The following is a 19,063-nucleotide window of genomic DNA, read 5'->3' as shown; positions in this document are numbered from 1 at the left end:
AAGCTAAATTTCTTGTTACGACTTTGGTTATACAAGGCTGAGAGGTGAAGCAGAATATAATTTTAGAAATTCCCTGTTATTGAAATAAGTTTCTTAAAAATCTTAAAGATTGCTTTGTTGTTGGGTTTTTTTAATTATTTTTTTAATACCTTGTAGAAGATGCAGGGGATGAAGAGCAATTCCTTTTAATAGCAGTTAGTCAGGATATGCTTCATTTAGCTGAGACAAAAACGATTGGTCTTTTGGTGAATTTCAAGAAATTGAGTTGCATTTGGATTTGAAATAAACAATTTGACTACAGCATTAGTATGTAAGGAGGAGTTTCCTTTTGACATGATCAAAGCATTGAAAGAGTAGTATGGTTACAGTGGTGGTAGGGAAGAAAGCAGATAGAAGACTTGAAGAGGCTTATCTATAAGGCTGTTGGATCTTTAGAGCTGCAGGATTTTGCACTGCATCTCGATGAGTGCTCTTTTTGCCTAGTTAATTTTTCGCATGTTGCTGCAAGTTGAGTTTAAGTTTCTATTCATCTTGAAGGATTATCAATAATATGAATTTTCCTGCTGTTATTAATTGAATTGGAGGAATGAAATAGTAGAGTTCCTAAAATCTTTAGCAATTCTGATGACGTATTTTAGCATTGTGTGTTTAGTATGCTTCATTGGCAAAGTAATAATTATTTGGTTATATAGCAGATCTGTTTCATGAATAGTTAGTTGATCATGGCCTTGCAATTACTGTTAGATTTAGAAATAATTACACTGCTAGAGACAAAGTCAGCTAGTACATGCCGAGTGTGATGCAGGAAGAAAGGATCCTCTCTGCCTCCCACTGTGATTATTCATGCAGAGAATGAAAGCTTGCATACAGAAACCTAGCTGTCCTTTACACCCTCAGTATTTGCAAATACAGCTGAGACAAGTCTGAAAAAACTAAGGACTGAGTGACTGGGGAGAATGCACATTCAATCCCAGACATGGGTGACAAGGTGATGCACTTTCCTGTAGGTCGAAGCATTATTACTGTTTGAGGTCTGAAGGCTGTTGGAGATCTTCTCAAAATGATTTTTCAGGTAAATAACGAACACTGTTCTGAAGCAGTGCTGTTGTCAACCTGCATGAGCATTCATCAGTGAAAGCAACAGTTCTTCAAAATATTGCTTGTGATGCTTTTTTCTGCTAAATGTGAGACACTAAAGCTTTTTGTTCTTATTCAGGTATTTACCTGTCAGACTTGACATATATTGACTCTGCCTACCCATCAACAGGGAGCATTCTGGAAAGCGAACAAAGAACAAATTTAATGAACAACATTCTTCGAATTATCTCAGACTTACAGCAGTCGTGTGAATATGGTAAGTTAGTGTGTAAATATCGCAGTATTAAAGAGAACAACTTCAAAAGCTTTAATATTTGTTTTCTGTAATTCAGTGTAAGTAAGGCCCAACTGATTTGAATGCCATTAATGCTCTCCCTCACTCTCTCAGCCCAAAAGTCTTAAGTTTGTTCTGGTATTGCTGGTTACAACAGAGCATCAGTGTAAGGGAACAGAATAAAATTACCCTTCTGTTACATCACACACATTCTTGCAGTACGTATTTTCTGATGAAAATGTGGAATATGTTGTTCTTGACAGTAGTTCTGCAAGTACGTCAGTAACTTGTATCCCTGTGTTTCATGATTTTATGACTGAATTCTAAAAATAGTAGGATTGCTTTTGGAGTAGTACTTTTACTGGAGATAATAAAATATGTTCAGCTTGTTTTTGGACATTTATAGTTCTGTTCATAGATCAGATAATGTATTTTTCCTTCAAAGGTGGTCTTGTCACAATTGTTTTTTAGTAAGCCTGTATTTGTGATGGTGGAATGTGAATTAGCACAGGACTGTGGATTCACTAAAAGCTCAGTATAATGGTAATGCGGTCCGTGAAAGAGTCCTCAGATACAACCCTTCGGGTTCCAGGTTTGGGCCTTTAGTTTGGCCAAAGGCACGCTCTCACTTTTCCCTTACACATGCTATCTTAAGTAGAGCAGCTCAAGGGAGGTACGTACCTGGCTTTATGGATGTCAGCTCAATGCATGAGAATTGCAACATCAGTGGGGACTGTAGTTTGTATCTCCATCTCGCATAAAAAGGCAAGAGATCTGATTCTGTTTAAAGAGTTTCTGGAAAATGTGCTTACCAATGAATGGAACAGTGATAATGAATGTCGTATGTTCTCCAGATATTCCTCTGTTGCCTCATGTCCAAAAATACTTGAACTCAGTTCAGTACATAGAAGAACTACAAAAGTTTGTAGAAGATGACAATTACAAGTAAGTATGAAATGCTGTAACTGACTGTAGCTCATCATAAAGTAACTTTTATAACACAAAGGCTGTAATTTTTTTAAGATTGCACTTGTACCAGGGGATTATGTGTCTCAGATACACCAGTTGCAAGTAGGGAGGTTACAGCAGGGTCCTGTGCTCAAGACAGTTTTCAGCATGCTGGATGTCTTATCTCCTTCCTTTTCTATGCCTGGCTGTATCAAGCCCTGGCTTTCAGATATGTTTGCTCTGTTGATTTGATCTGCAGATCTCTTTCAGTGTTCACTAAGGAAGACTGCATACTTCCAGCTCACATGTAACACTTTTAAGTCAGTAAGATGGATCTCATGGTTGGAGATAGCTTGGGTCATTTCTCATCATAAGTCATCTGTGTGTTCCAGTCCCAAGTTGTTACTGAGGGTGACTTAAGGCTTTCACTTTCATACGTATTTCACTTCCATTTTATGTTTTTTCTCCTTGATTGGGTTATACAGTGTTAGTAAAATGTAAGTGCTTGATTTTTGAGAGGCGAATTACTGTCCATCTGTGTCCCCACCCCATTCCTTCCAGCATACCACCCAAAAAAGAGGTTTCTACTTCCTTAATTAGAAAATTATTACTGCATTAAGTGATTTGGCATCCAGCAAAACTGGGAGATGTAAATTTCTGGCAAGAGACAGGAACAAGCCCTGAGGATAGGAAAAAACCTAAAAAATCTGTTGCATATGAAGAAAGTTTTTGTTCATTGGCTGATCTGCTTGAGGAGGTTCCCCACCCATTCCCATCCTGCCTGCCTGGGAAGTTTGTCACCTCACTTGTGTTGAATTGGTTGCTTGTGTAGCTACGTTTAAATGGTGGGAGGGCTACGCACACTAGAGGAACAGATATGCTTTACCATTTAATAGCCCTACCTTGAATTTATAAAAAGGCAGCAAATGGGGACCTTTTAGTTTCTATCAAAGAAAGTTAACAAGGGTTCAGACGCTTAGCTTCCCTTCTAAGGTTTGTAAATTTTTCTCTGCATGTACATATGCAAGCATCCAGCTTTACCTTTTTGCTAAAATGTTCTGTACCCTGATTCTGGGGAGGGAGAGGAGCTGTCTGATTTCAAACTTTTTCTCCCCAAAATTAAGTAGGTGGTTTTCCCAACTCACTAATTTCAAAGTTTCTAGTTGTGTGAACTGTGTGGACAAGATATACTTGATCTTCTGGGAGTTCCCTGCTCCTGGACTCTGTCCTCTTTGTGGTGCTGTTGGAAATGGCATTAAAAGTGCCCTTTTAAGAAAAAGCCTGAATTATGGATGCAGTCAAGTTAATGGATTTTCCAAAATGCAAAAAAAAAAATTTTGGCTTTTAGACCAGTAAAGACAAAAGGCTTGGCCGAGCACTCTAGAGCACTTACTGCACTTTGTATTTGATTTTTTCCTATTAACTAAATAAATACTGCGGTCAGGTGTGTGGAGCAGTTGTATACTCTGTATTCTTTCCAGCTCTTATGCTGGAGTAGTGGTATAATCACTGATTTTCATGTGTCAGCTAGAGGTTGCAGGGCTATGTGGGTCCTAGCTTGTGTGTCTGGGTTTCCCTTGGAGGCTGGCACCAATGCAATGGCCTCTTCCCCTGCTCTTCCCACAGTGTGACTTTGCCATGCCTTTTTAACAGCTCAGATAGGGCTTTTGTACACAGAGGGTGAAGGTGGCAACTGGTGGCTGTTTGGCTGCTTTGGCTGGTTGTGCCAGGCTCCTTGATGCAGAAGATGTTGCAAGGGCTGTGCTGTAGCCAACATTTTGTTCTTGAGTCCAGTCCTCATTCAGCATAATATTACAAGCCTGTCCTAGTCTATATGAACCAAAGTAATAAAAATATTTACTACATTATGCCCTTGCATGTCTGTTTTGTTTTGTTTTGTTTTGTTTTGTTTTCTACCAAAATAAAGAGTATTTGGAAATAGTGTTTGTTAAAGATAGCCATGCAAAGTTTGTATTAACTTTATAATGTTTCTTGCAATTACAGAAAGGCAGCTTTCAATTGTAAATTAAAACCCCTAATTTCTCAAAAACTTACTTTTATTTGCTTTTATTTCCTGATAAAGTAATTTTTAATGCTTCTTTAATGCAGACTTTCATTAAAGATAGAACCAGGGACCAGCACCCCACACTCTGCTGCTTCCAGAGAAGATTTAGTAGGTAAATACTTAATAAACGTGAGAAGACTTGAGGTTGTCGAATGCATTATTTGAGTTACGAATGTGGAAAGTATTTGCCTGAGGCTAATAAAGAAGTGTGACGTATAAACACTCTATATTTGTAATAAAAAGCCTAAAAGTGATGCGTCAAGAAATTCTTTCAAGGAACTGAGTCAGTTTTTTAGATTCTTGTATATATTGTGGCACTAACTTGTTAGTGTCATTTGGAGCAAAGAGCTGTTTAATAGCCATTCTTCATTGTATCTAGACAGAAAGGCCTTCATCTAAACCTCTCATGGTATAATATGCTTCCAAAAATGTACATTATTTTTTATCAATACTGAAAGTGGTTGAAGGCAGGAGTTTCAAAACATAGAATCAGTGGGACCTGTTTAATGTCAGCATAGCTAAAGCAGCAACCTTTAGGACTTACAAAATACTTGTACCTAGATGGTCTATTTGAAATAAGTGTGTTTATTTTTAATCCTGTGCAAAAAATGTGAAGTACAGGGCTTTTAATTATCAATATGCCAATAAGTGTTATTACAGGCTCTTACCAATTGAGTTTAGGAAGTTTTTCTGTTCCACAATGTTCTGAGAAGTAAACCTGACAGCAGTTCTCAAGTTACTTCGGAGTAATGTCTTCTTTTGTTCCCAGGCTCTGAAGCTGGTGTGTCTCCACAAAGTAGACGGAAAAATGTTGCAGCTGAAGGAGCTTTGATACCACCAACACCCCCCTCACCCAGGAACCTGATACCGCATGGACACAGGAAATGTCATAGTTTGGGATACAAGTCAGCATTTCATTTAACCTGAAAACCCTAAGTTTTGTGATTTAGCACATCAATACAAAAGCAGCACTTCTAAAAAGTAGCATGATTTGTACACAATACTTCACTTAAAGACCAATTTTCAGCAAGAGAGCAAGCTCAGAACTATAATGGCAGTATCCCAGCCAAAGAGAATTCGTCAAAATAAGACTGTGCAGCTGTTATGATGATAAGAATAGCCAATGAGTTAGCCAAAATAGGCTTTTTATGAATGCTAAAACTGTCACTTATAGCAACTCAATTCCAGTATAATTCTTTCAAATTCAAACTGAAATAATTGCTTTAATAGTATTTTTAAGGTGAGACCTCTCTTGTATACTTAATATAACTTTGTACAGCAATAACTTCAGGGTTTTTTTCTATATAGGTATACATCTAATTGATACCTTGATCATTAAATCATTAATTCACTCATCCTCTTTACAAAATACAAGGTTGTAGCTATTTAGTAATTTATGTCTTAACATACACTGTACTGTGTAAGTTTACCTTTAATGAGCTAGAATGCATTTCTAAATTCCAATTATGTGTGTATTATATAAGGACAACAATATCTTAGGATGTTGAAAGTAATTTTTAAAGTACTCCTGACTTTCTCTTATCTCCAAGAGCACTGTGCAATTTTAAGCTTAGCAATTCCTATAGATAATGTAATTTATGCACATTTATCTATGACTTCAGTGATGATTTAGATTGGTATTTGGAACACACTGCATGGAACCCTTCAGGATCTTAAAACAACAACTTGTGAAATGTATCAAAGATAACGCTGTAACAGTTTTATTCCTTTTCATTTCTAGTTTCATACACAAAATGAATACAGCTGAATTTAAAAGCGCAACATTCCCCAACGCAGGACCAAGGCATCTACTGGATGACAGTGTCATGGAGCCTCATGTCCCATCCCGAGGACAGGCAGAAAGCTCCACGCTTTCTAGTGGAATTTCAATAGGTAGGACCTGTAAACATACCTGCGCAGTACATAGTCTTTTAAAAAGCTTTAGCATAAGTAGTTGGTGATTGTACAAGAGAAGTACTATTATAGAATACCAGTTCTGTTATAGAACAAATTTGAGAAATGTAGCTGAAAGGCAACACAATTTATACCGCATGAACTGACAAATTACAAAGAAGCAGATTTTTTTCTCATATTTGTTTTTGTATCCTCCTTAATGATACAATTTCTGATACTCCTCTTCCTTGATGTAGGTGGAGGGAAGTGCAGGTCACCTATTCTCTCTTTGTGTCTGTCTTTCCTCCTTCCCCCTCCCCCAGTCAATGCAAGTTAAAAATGTCTCGTGGTATAACTTCTATTTAAGATGCCATACCTAATTGACAGTGAGAATTGTAAAATGCTAACAATCTTCAAGAGCATGATTTCTAAATACTCCTGACTTTTATCAGGAGTAGATAGCAGTGTAACTTTCAAATACTTAAAAATGTTAGAATCTACTTCATTTTGGTATGTTATTTTCAAATATTTAGAATATTATTATTTTGAGAAATTCTGCTTCCTGGGTTTCTTATGTGATGGCAGTTGCTCTTTTTTCCTGTTCTGCACAGATCCTCAAAGTGGACAGAGAGCAGGGCAAGTGCTTCTCAGAGCCACCTAATTCTGCCAGGGTTGAGAAATGGAGCTATCAGAGCCCTTTTTCTCAAAATTATTAGTTTGATAGGGTCAGAGTGTCTGTTCACATCAGGCAGCTTTCACTATTAAATGTGCGGTGCCAGTCTCTGCTTTATACAGGCTTTCTGTTATGGCAAAGTTTGCCGTTTCAGAATCAACCAGCAGATACGGTAGTTCTTGTTGGCGTACTGACAGCTTGCATTCTCAGAGGTTACACAGTACAGGAGAACCAAACTTTTGTCACCCTTATGGAGGTGCAGCAAAGTCCTTTTCTCAGTGCAGTTTTTTACTGAGGTTTTCTGTCTAAAAATCTAAGCAACTGGTCTCCAGTTGATCCTTTGTTTCCAGGGTAAATTGTTTACCTCCATTAGAGCCTAGCAGGGAAGGTTTGCAGAGCTCACAAGCAGTTTTTTTGTGAAGTACAATTAAGAACCAGTTGTCATCTAGACATTTTGGACAATACGGTATTTTCCTACTTTGTCTCATCTCTGATTTTTTCAAGTCTCTTCTCTTGCTCAGGCATGACCCTGTAGACTTGATGTAGTCACTTTTGGTGGTTGGAAGTCTTTCAGAGAGAAGACTTTTATAAATCATCTGTGAAGCAGCTACCTGATGTATTTTGTGTAAGATCAGCATTTGTGGTTAGAACTTGAACTTTCATTCTCGTCCACCTCCAGCCTCCGCATACTTAGATACTTCAGTTTTATCACTCTTTTGACAGTTTATCATCATAGTTATTTTTGCTGCTTCTTGATGATGAAAATTTCAGTGACACAGAAGATTAGCTGAGGTGCTAGAAATACATATGGAGAAAGAGAGTAAATTCTGGAGGCTTGTAGTATATACTGCTGATGAATTCATGGAAGTGTAAGTTGTCTGGCATACTGTACCGCTGCTTCAGCAGGATTTAAGGAAGTTGACTGAAGCTGCTAAGCTCCTCCACCATGTTTGAAGTAGTCTATTTAATCAGTACTTGGAAATAGTACAGTCACTGCATCAGAGAGGAGGTTTACAGTATTCTACAGCACAGCTTCAAAAGACAGTCAAGAAAACTTCTTCTGAATGTGTGTACTGAAAAGAGTGTTATTCCTCACCTTGCCCATAAATGTAAATTTAAAGCTGTTGCTCTAGAAACAGGACTACCTTTTCTTAGATATGAGCCTACATGGGACTTAACATTTTGGATAAATGGTCCCTTTTCAAAACCCAGACAGTGTTTCTGATATGTCAGCACAGCACCTTGAATGTGACCTTAAAGACAGTTCAGTAAAACAATTTATAGGCATGTTATGAAGATTAATTATCGTTTCTTTTCCACTGGTGAACACACCAAATTCTTTAGATACATCAGGACTCTTCCACTTGGATTTCTTCAGTTATTCCTGTGATACAAGCTTTCAGTCTGTGATAGAGATCAGTCAGAGCTTAGGTTTGAGATTCATGGCTGGATGAAGTTTTGTTCTGTGACTCTTAAATTCAAGTGATGATGGACAATCTTGATTTTATTCTGGGAAAGACTGGTGATCCATTCTGGGAATGGTGCATAGCATGCAGATTTTTTACACCTGTGTAATTAATTTTTCAGATGTGAAGTGTATGCTAAGTGTGGGGTTTTTTTACGATTGATTCCTACAGCAGCAGCGGTGCCGAAAGCCAGGTATGGGATTTCCTGAAAACAGGCCTATCTGTAACACAGCAGCCATGATCAGAGATCTGTACCAGATTATTTTCTTAATTTCAGGGTCTGGAGCCTGATTGTGTGCATCCAACACATTCTGCAAAAACATAGAACTCAAAATAAATATATTGTCTCTGTTATATTAATTTTTTGTGCTTGGGTCAAAACAGTTCTTGTTCCTAAAACAATGAGAAAGTGTTCAACAGATGGTCATTTATTATGCTAGAGCGAGGAAGATGTACACCTGATTCTGTTGCCATTTTACTTTATAACATAGGTGCTTGTTATCTAAGCACAAGTGAGAAATCTTCCAGCAGTGCCAAAGCTATCCTAATTAGAGGGAAGAAACACTTGACCAGTTGTATATACAATATCAGATGGGAAATGTTCTCTTTAATTCAGGAATGTAATAGGAGGAAATAGTCTCTTCTAAGTTTTAACTTCCATAATTTAGACAGCTGTAATTGAGCTCTCTATAATCACATAGAGATTTTGATATCTTCAAAGATATGATTCATCTCATTCTTAGGTGGGTGGCTAAAAAGAGGTTATATGACTTGGATCTTAAATGCCCGCTCTTTTTGTCTCAGAAGAGGCTTTTGACAGATAACACATGAAAATACATACAGATGAATACTGCTGAAAATATATCTGGTTTTGTGCTGACAATTCAGAATGCTTTTAGTAAATTGGGATGGATGCTTTTACTTTGCAATGAAAATTCATGGAGACTCCCCCCTACTTGCTATCAGTAAGTCTTAAGCCTACAAGATAGCTCTGTTTTATGATCCCTTCATGTTGGTGAGGTCACTATATACACTCTTTCAAAAAAGCGAGCTTGCCTTTCTCAGGTCTTAGCATTGCTCTTGGCTGGATTGAGGGAATCACCTACACATGCATTCTCCTGGATGTATTAGTCTGCAGTCACCTTCTCGCCTAAAAGTAGGATAAATTAAGATTGTGGTTCCACTCAGAAATAGTTTGAAACTTTCTTTTATTCATGTTTTTCGTCAGAATACATGGTTTTGTAATGCCCCCTGGTTTTTCTTACACTTTTTAAGTGTTCTTGTTTAAGTGTACTCTGAAGTATATTTGCAGCAATGTTCAGGTCAATTATTGTTCTCGGAAATTTTGTATTTCCACCATTTCTAACACTGTGGCTTAGCCGTGTTACTGAATTTCTTTTCTGAACATGAATTTGTTTACAATGGCTACTCGTCCAAATAAAGCTGTAGAGATAAAGGGGCAATGTAAAATAGACCCCTCTTTTCATATGTTGCTTCTGTGTGACTTTTCTCCTCTTACAGCACCTAATGTATGGGTTGCAAAGAAATTTTGTTTAGAAGGTGTTGGGCTTTTTTAAAGGGTGTTCTGACTTTGGAGTGTTTTCTTATTCAAACTGTTTCTTGTCTACCACTTATTTTTCCTAATCTACAGTGATATGGATTAAAAACTGGAGAAACTAAGGCTCTTGAACATTTGCTTTCATTTGTGTGTTCCAGCCACTTAAGAATAACTTCAGTCTTTATTCTAATGCAAAGAAATTAATGCTGCAGAGTCAAAGAAAGGTATTTTAAATTGGTGTGAGTTAATGTAAGAAAGTACCTTTGTCCAAACATTTTCAAACTTAAGCTGGCATAAAATGTGTACAAGAATATCAGCATTCTAATGAATTCCTCTATTAACTCACCATCTTGAAGCACTTGAATTCTACAAGGGATTATATTTCTCTTTAAATAAACAAAGTATAGGTGTAGGTATACACTATTTGCATTTACTTTCAGGTTTTTGGCAGCCTATACAGTAAGGAAGAGCTCTACACAGCCAATGTTTGTTTGATTCCTTACCCTGTAGTGTACTGTTCAGGTGTGTAGGACTGATTCACCAGCAGTCTGAGTCAGAAGATCAAAGTTTGGGTAGGGTTTCAGGCATAAGAAATGTTTGAAGTTTTTACATTCATTTAAATGAGTATATAGGTATCTGCCTCTTGGCATAAATGCAGATACCCTGCTTTATTATTGTGTACTACTGCCCTATTAATGATAGGGTAAATATAAAAACTGGATAATACTTTAGGTTAAAACTGCACATGTAAGTGCTTGGGTTTGAGAGAAGAAGAGGGATATACAATTCTAGCACCCTGTTGCTTCCCCAATCCTTATTAGTGTTGTTTGGTCCAAGGCATGTGCTCTGTTTCTGCCCCATCTTTATCCATTTGGTTATTTGCTCTTGTTTGTTTTTCACAATGAAACTCATTATCAGTGATGGTATTAAAAGTTTGTGTTGATTCTCTAACATTATCTTGCTTGGGTCGTTTGCAGGTCTTCACACTATTCTTAGTTAACTAGCAAGCCCAAGTTGAGCTGTTTAAACTTTACTGTACAATAGCTAAATGGTAGGTAACTAATAGAATATAATGAGGATTTTTGGTATGGTCATAGACTCAACAAGGCAGAACATAACTTTTAGGTCATGGAGTCCATCTCTATGATGTTAGCTTGGCTATATTGTGCTACAGCAATTCATGTTCAGATCTCTTGGCCACTTTTTTGTGATTACACATTTAAATGTCAAGCTTTACCAGGTCAGTCACCAGTTATTGTTACTAGTGGTTTGGAAACACTGTGTAACTGTAGGCAAGCGAGTGTCAGTTACAGATTTGAGAAGAGGGAAAGAATTTTTAGTCTGAATAATTTTTAAATTCTTTGGGTTGGTTTATTTATATTAACACCTGTTTAACTTTGGGGACTAACTTCTGGATAAAGGAAGCCTGTGTTAAATGTTCAGCATCCTCAGACTTTCCATGGATACCATGACCAGGGGTATGCAATGATACAGGCATTCCCTATCACATAACTAGGAACCTAGTAGCACGCTGTTTTTGTGGCTGTAGCATAGATACATTTATATGCATCTACAGTGCAAACAGAAAATTCATGTCTGTGTTCAGCTGCGGTCCAAGGGCTCTGTGTAAACAATCCTGAAACTTCTCAGATATCATCATTTTTGTTATTCCTAAGGTAGGAAAAAGCCTTCATGTTAAGTAATAAGCACCACACTGATACACTTTTTAAAATCCTGAACAAGAAATCTAAAATTTTATTAGCAATAGAGAAAACTAGCAAGGTAATGGTTTGTCACATGGCTTCTTGCATAAAGCCAACATTTGTGTAGGACATTTTTTAATACAAGGGACTTAGGCTACAAAGGATTTGTTAGAAAGTTTAACCTGAAGACCAACTTGAGGTTGTTGGAAGAACTCAAATATTGAGTACATACTTGAGAAGAATTTAAGAAGGTGATATATTTTAAAAGCACTAAATGAATGAAATATTTCCAGATGAAATGATAGTCTAATAGTGCACTTAATGTTTAAACAGAATTTGGCTAGACATCTAACTTTTACTAAGTTAAAAACAGCTCTTTTCACCTCTGTTTGGTTTTGAAGGGAGGGATGCAATGTATATTCTTTTGGGGAAAGGGATTTTTTTAGTATGAGAACTTTTGTTGTGGAAAAAAATCCTCTAGAGTTTTTTAGCATCTAAAATCTCCTGCTAAAGGTGGTCTATATAGATGTTAGAGGACTAGTCAAACTGTAAAATTTAACATTTTCTACGTCTGCATTACAATTTTTTAAAACCTGTTTAAGCATCAACAAATATTAAATCAACAACTGTTGTTTGGCCCACTTTTTTCCAAATTAACATTGTTTTTTAAAGTGTAATTGGCAAATTCTGTATATATTAAACTTTTTGAAATGAAACTTTTTTTTTATGTTTAACTTTTATAAGTATACTGATATTCTAACAAGGATTATCACTTTCTGAAAAATGGTGTCGGCTCTTTTGCTCTAGATTGTTTTGCAGTTTTAGAAAGGAACACAGGCTTTTAAATCTTCCCATTTAGAGTACTTTGTACAGCGTTGTATCCCTGTTAATATAAAACTAAGCCTATGCAGTGTTAAGGAAATAAGATTCTGAGTGTCCCTAATAACTTCAGCGTCAGGTGGATGACTAGGGAAATGGGAATTACCGCATCATTTTGCAGTATTGACTGCTCCAAGTATCAACAAGGAAAATTTCATTACCTGTAAGGAAAACCTTTTTTACAGCCAGGTTGTGAAACTCAGTAACAGGTTACTCAGAGAAACTGTAGACTCTCCCTCCCTGAAGAACATCACTAGATGAGGCCCTCAGTGATATGATCAATATATAGGTTGGTTTGCACCAGAATGTTGGATCAGATGACCTCTCAAGGTCTCTTTGAGCCAGAATTATTACAAAATACATGAGTAGCTGTGCTGGTTTTCCCTGGGATAGAGCTAATTTTCTTAGTAGTAGCTAGTATGGGATTATGTTTTGGATCTGTGCTGAGAGCAGCGTGGGTTTAGCATTGCTGAGTAGTGCTTACATAGAGTCAAGGCCTTTTCTGCTTCTCACACAGCCCCACCTAGTGAGTTGGCTGGGGGTGCACAAGGAGGTGGGAGGGGACACAGTGGGACAGCTGACCCTGGCTGACCCAAGGGGTATCTCACACCATATGATGCTATGCTCAGTATAAAGCTGGGGGAAGAAAGAGAAATCGGGGCATGTTCAGAGTGATAGCATTCCCAGCTAACCGTTGTATGTGATGTAACCTGCTTTCCTGGGGATGGCTGAACACCTGCCAGCTGAAGGGAAGCAGTAGATGAATTCCTTGTTTCACTTGAACACATGGCTTTTGCTTTACCTATTAAACTGTCTTTATCTCTACCCAGGAGTCTTTTCCTTTACTCTTGTTTGGGGAAGTAAGCAAGCAGCTGTGTGGTGTGTAGTTGCCAGCTGGGGTTAAACTATGACAGTAGGCAAGTATAGTACAGAAACAACTAAGACAGTGTAGAAACAAACTCTCCATTTCAGCAGGTGTGGATCAGGCCTTCTTAGAAACAGTCAAGGCCATGCTGTACTGGAGTACTACATTTGCTTAGAATAATGCAGTCTGTGCCTTAGTATGATGCAAGTGCACGAGATAGTAGCATCGGTTTCTCACTTCCTGATCACGCCATTCTCTTATTTCTACTCCTTGGTGTTCAGATGGCTCAAGAAACTCATTTGTGTCTTTACAACAGATCAGGGTGCCGGATTCTCTTTCTTAAGAAATCATCATACTTGAAACTTACCTTCCTAATTGTCATTCAACCTCTTGAAAGTATCACAGATTAGAAGATACTCTTTCAAACAGTCTTCCTCAGAAACAGTCAGCTCAGAGGTCTTATCCAAAATACCTGCTTAAAGTTGTGCCTGGATTCTCTCACATATGATTCTGTCTTTTCATCCCCAAATGATGTTAATTGTTTGAAGAGACCATGTTGCTGGTCAGATGTAAACTGTGCTGAACAGAACTTGTGATTATTTTTATAGTCAGTTTTTACTCGCCTGCCTTGTTGAGCTAGAATGGCTGCTGATAAATTTAGACAGTCTGTGGAGTAAGAACACTTACAGATAACTGCCTTGTGTCTGTATTTAAATACTAATTTTCAGGCTGTTAGAATTTACTATACTTGTAAAGTTAGCATGTTATTTATGGGCCTGCCATGAGTGGCTACGTCAGATACTTGGATTTTGTGGGTTTTATCTACTTTTTTAAAATAAAAAATACTTGCAGAAACATTGAATTACTTTGTGAAGCACAGAAGGAAAAAAATACTGTTGTGATCTGCTAGAGTAAGTGGGAGATAGCTTTAAAAAAATTGTTCAGGGCTTCTAAAACAGGAAAGCCTTCTAATGTATTGAAGAGTCAGCAGTGAGTTTGCATTACTGTGAATTTGCACTTCTGTCATGACAATGTTTGTCTTCCTAAAGAATTATTAAAATACGTGACCTCTCTTTTTCAATGCTTTTTGTATTAATCAGGCAAATGTGCATTTAGGATGTTCTTTAAATTTTGAAAGTGCCTTTCCCATTTATTAGCACTCCTTTTCTTCAACTTCCTAACGTGCATCTGTCCCTTCAAATCTCTGCCTCAGTTTATGTGAAATTCCTGAAGCAAATCACAAAATATTTTCATTGAACTATTTTGGTGAAGTGTTTTTTATACATTTGATCTTAAATAAAATGAGTAGAAACAGACAGAAGTGAAATAGATGGATTGTAGATGTTGAAATAAACTATCATTCATTCTTCTCTTTTTCAAGGTAGTAGTGATGGTTCTGAACTCAGTGAAGAGACCTCCTGGCCTGCTTTTGAAAGGTAAGAAAAACTGCCACTCAAACCCTGCATTCTGTAGTTAGGCCTTACTTACAGTCTTTCACTCAGTCCTGAAAATGATGTTTTATTTTAGTGATCTAGATATTTTCTGTATGTAAGAATATTAGTAACTGTAGTAACGTCACTGGATCTGGTAAAGCAGTAGACATGTACCTTTTGCTCACTAGTTGTTAATAGGGATTTTTGTCTAATTGGGTGCTTACTCATTGCACACATTCTTCTAAAAAGCTCAACCAGAGTACCGTTAACCCCCAAATGATTTTTCTGGTTTTATATATTTGTGTATCTTGTGTGTTATTCATATGAGCTATCTGTTTTTCATTTTCACTTTCCCCAAATTACTTCATCTGTTCTTTGTCCTTTCGTTCTTGCCATTGACGCTGTCACCTGTTTTCTGTCTGTCACCTGCTCTTCACTTCATTGTTACTTACCCTTGTGTTACATGGGAAAACACAAAAATGACCCTTGCTAATGTCTGGTTTTGTGGTCTAGAATTAACATTTTGCTCCTTATCCAATACCTGCAAATGCTCAGGTGACACTGACTGCTTCAATCCTTTCCCATGCTGAATTTGAGAAAGTGGAAAAAGACTAACAGCTGTAGTTTTATATAGTAACAGTTGGAAATTTCATCTTCCCATACCTGAGTTAAGATGCACAATACAGTGTGTAGTTTCCCTGTATAATTCAATTTCAGGTAATCCATCAGCTTCAGAGTTGCCATGGATGAATTTTTTCTACTGTGCTTTGATGACATATTTTGTAGAAATTTTTGTCAAAGAACTTTCTCTTTATGGTTGGGAACTGTTACCACAAAGCTGTTCTGCTTGAGTTCATTGAAGCAGTTGAAGTTCTGTGTTACTTTTTGGAAAAAATCTTTGAAATCTCCCTGTGCCAAAGGTGCACTCTTTGATATTTCATGACATAAATATGATTACATACATGAAGAATGCCCTTATGATTCCATTAGGTAAGCAATACAAACGTTCCATATGGGCATAGAAAGAAAATTGGATCAGAAAGAAAATTTCTGTCTTCTGTGATGCAACCTGTAGCATGCAGAAGGTTTTCTTGCTTTTTACTTCCCTGCTGCCTTATGAAATTAATCAAGTTCAGTCATTTCTCAAAGCCAAGAAGTTACGTGGAAAAACCTTAGACAAAATGGTGAACTGACGTGCTTTTACCTCAGTAGCATAAGAAACTTATAAATCTCAGTAAGCCTTAGGCTTCAGCTCCAGAATTTTTGAGTGGATTTCTGAAACAAAGCAGAGGTTTTCATCCCTGTCCTAATGAGAACTGGCTGGCCCAGACTCTCCCTAGTTAAAAGGTTTGCTCTATATCAGACAATTATGTCAGAAGACTCCTCCAAATCCACTTAACCTTCAGTACTTTCTTCTGAGAGATTTGAGAACTGAGTTTGAAGTTGTATGTTTTTCAAGGTGAGTTTTCTTGCCTGCTTCCAGGGAGAGGGTTTGGGTTCCTCACAGACATTGAAAACATCATGTGTGAAATTCCTAGACAAAGGAACCTTGTATCTGTTCCTTGATGAAGCACATTTTGGAATTTCATAGGTAATACACTGACATGCAAATGTTAAAATTCAAGTTAACTCAAGAGGGTTTCTAGTCTTGATCTATACAGTGGATTTCCATTGTTGTAAAAGAGTCTAAGTGAGGGAAAAGGATTCGTTATCTGGAATGAACAGCTACTGTCAAAATTGGGATATGTCCAGTATTACTAATGGTTACTTCCTTTGTGGTGTCAGTGGGAATTCAATATTTCCCAGTGATTTAGGAACAGGATCTTTGGGTAGGAAGACTTAAGGGGAAGAAATAAGATACTCCACACACAAATTCCCCATGTAACAGAAGGAATTTTAACAAATATTTTTTAGTTTTTCTGGCCCTGTTCTTGTTTGTAACTGAGAAGTGCAGAAGGGGTGAGAAGCAGGGTCACTGATTCTTTCAGTGCAACAGAAACTCTGTTTGAAACTTGAAGAGTTTTCAGCATTGGGGTGTCCCTTTAAGCTAATCAAAGTTACTTAAAGGACTTTTAATTCCAAGTCTTGACAGTTATATTGTGTTAAGGGCAGTATACTAAGCGGCACTTCAGTTTCATTGGTTGTCATCCTGTGTGTCCCTGAATAGATTTCCCTGAAATAGCCTGAATGCAAGAGTGATAGCCTTCTTGTTATGCAAACAAAACAAAACAAACCAAACAAAAAACACACGAAAAAACTCAACCCTTAAAGGTAAGAAATATATATCCACACACAAATATACAGCTCATATTACCTTTTTTCCTTCAACTGAATTACTGCTTTATTTGTCTACATCTTGAATGTATTCTTAAAAGTACTGATAAATTTGGAGGTATAGTTATGTTGAAAAACAAATGATGGCAAATTCTGGCCTAGATTTGAAGATCATAATTCATTAGTATCTTCTAGATAATTCTTCCTGCAACAAAGGCAATAGTTTGAGCTGGTTTTAAAAAAAATAAAATAAAAAGTGACAAAACCAAACAGAAATACCCCTCATTCTTGTTTAATGCTGCTGACCTTTACTGTATCCCTTCTTTAAGCCTATTTGGCCTGTTGTATGCTATTCTGAGTTCAGACTGAAACATGAAAATTCTACTTGTTTAAGTTTCCCATTCTGAGAAATACTGCCCTATTTCCAACTAATGCAAAACCCCTCTTACAGGTGACAGATTGTTAGATCTATACTATGTAGGAGATTTTGCCCGAAAAAATCTCTTAGGCTTGTACATAATTGCCTTAACTTGTACTTCACATGCCTGCTTCTGCAGATTTAGAGCTGATTTTAAATCTTCCAGCATAATACAAACAACTGGAAAAACAGAATAAATAGGTCAGGACAAAGTGCTTGTGCTTCTGTTAAATTAAACTCAGTTGTCAAAGGGGTCTGATCCCGAATAATAGGGTTCAGTAAAGTGAAGTGGAATTCAAAATGCAGGTCTAGAGCACAATTCTTGGCTAGGGATAACAGTATAGATCAGGATAAGGATGAAAATGTGAATCTCATAGGTAAAGTTTAAAGCTTGTATGAATTGGAGAATTGAAATGTTGCTTAGCTTATTTCAGTGTTACTTAATACAACAGTATTTTAAACAGGCATATTTTAGCAGTGCTTTTGATTCCTTTCAGCCCAACATCTTGTGTCTGTGCATACTAATAGAAGTTGAAACTTTTTTTTTTTGTAGCAACATCCGAAGTCAGAATGGTTACTTTATATGGAGTTAATCTCTACAAACTAGATACACACTTTGCTTTCAAAATTCTCTCTGCCAGTAAAACAGTTCAATATTATGAGTTCTGACAAAGAGAACATCTGATGAAATAAAAAAACAACATAGTATCTACATCTGCATGCATTTTTCTAAATAAAATTATCCTGTTTCTTAAATGGATGATGTGGCTTTGTGATGTGCACACACAAAAATACTATGCTGTTTTAGCAGTCGTGCTGTTTGTGTGAATGAAAGTATATGTAATACGTACAATTTATAATGGAATCCAACAGGAAGAGGTTGTACCATTCTCTCGGTCCGGGGACAAGAGTGTCACGAAATGGCTATCGAGGCCGCATGAAGGCCAGCAGGTACAATCTCCACTGCACACAGAGGTGTCAAACTTTCCCTCTGGTGTTGATGATTTGGTTTGGTTTTAATAATTAAGTGGGTGTTTTTTGGTGTTATGTTTCTAACTTACATGTCAAAATAAAGGTAGAGACCTTCTTCAGACTTGAAACTTTTCTCTTCTGTGACTTAATCTATATCACCATATGGGCTTTTGTTCATTCCAGTCTGCAGATCCAAATTATGAACCATTGGATCTTTATATGGAGGCTTAAAGATGTTTTACCAGAGGTAGCTTTCTATCTGCATGCCGCTGCATGCCACTGCATAGCAGTGTCGGTAGTTCTGACATGGACAACAAAGCTGATTCCTGGGCTAACAGATGGCATTCAAGATGTTTTCTTTGCTGGCAGTTCTGTATTGAATTTCTTTTCCCCTCTTCCCTGAAATCAGAGATTTGTTATATACTGCATTAATTGCAAGCTGATAAAATAATATAACTAATCATTCTGGTTAGTTAAAATACAAATTCTGTCTCCAGCTGTGTGGCACTTTAGCTGGGAAAGAGATAGCCATTACCTATGAAGC

General features: G+C 37.1%; 1 protein-coding gene across 5 annotated transcripts in view; it reads left to right on the top strand.

Annotated features, from left to right (window-relative positions):
- Positions 1–19,063, top strand: part of RALGPS2 (Ral GEF with PH domain and SH3 binding motif 2) — a 118,394-nt gene that overhangs the window by 83,788 nt on the left and 15,543 nt on the right. For 4 of the 5 annotated variants that reach the window (XM_061345664.1, XM_061345662.1, XM_061345666.1 and 1 more), the window contains exons 9-15: positions 1,217–1,354; positions 2,227–2,317; positions 4,430–4,497; positions 5,155–5,290; positions 6,127–6,278; positions 14,804–14,858; positions 18,421–18,498. In XM_061345664.1, the coding sequence (XP_061201648.1) occupies positions 1,217–1,354; positions 2,227–2,317; positions 4,430–4,497; positions 5,155–5,290; positions 6,127–6,278; positions 14,804–14,858; positions 18,421–18,498 (718 nt within the window). The remainder of the gene's footprint in view (positions 1–1,216; positions 1,355–2,226; positions 2,318–4,429; positions 4,498–5,154; positions 5,291–6,126; positions 6,279–14,803; positions 14,859–18,420; positions 18,499–19,063) is intronic. The other variant, XM_061345667.1, reaches the window with a different exon arrangement.

This window comes from Neopsephotus bourkii, unplaced genomic scaffold, assembly GCF_033783945.1.
Source record: "Neopsephotus bourkii isolate Nb327-2 ecotype Australia unplaced genomic scaffold, CSIRO-AGI_Nbou_v1 NB_234, whole genome shotgun sequence".
NCBI classification, from domain to species: Eukaryota; Metazoa; Chordata; class Aves; order Psittaciformes; family Psittacidae; genus Neopsephotus; species Neopsephotus bourkii.
This window is presented reverse-complemented; position numbering and strand designations above follow the sequence as displayed.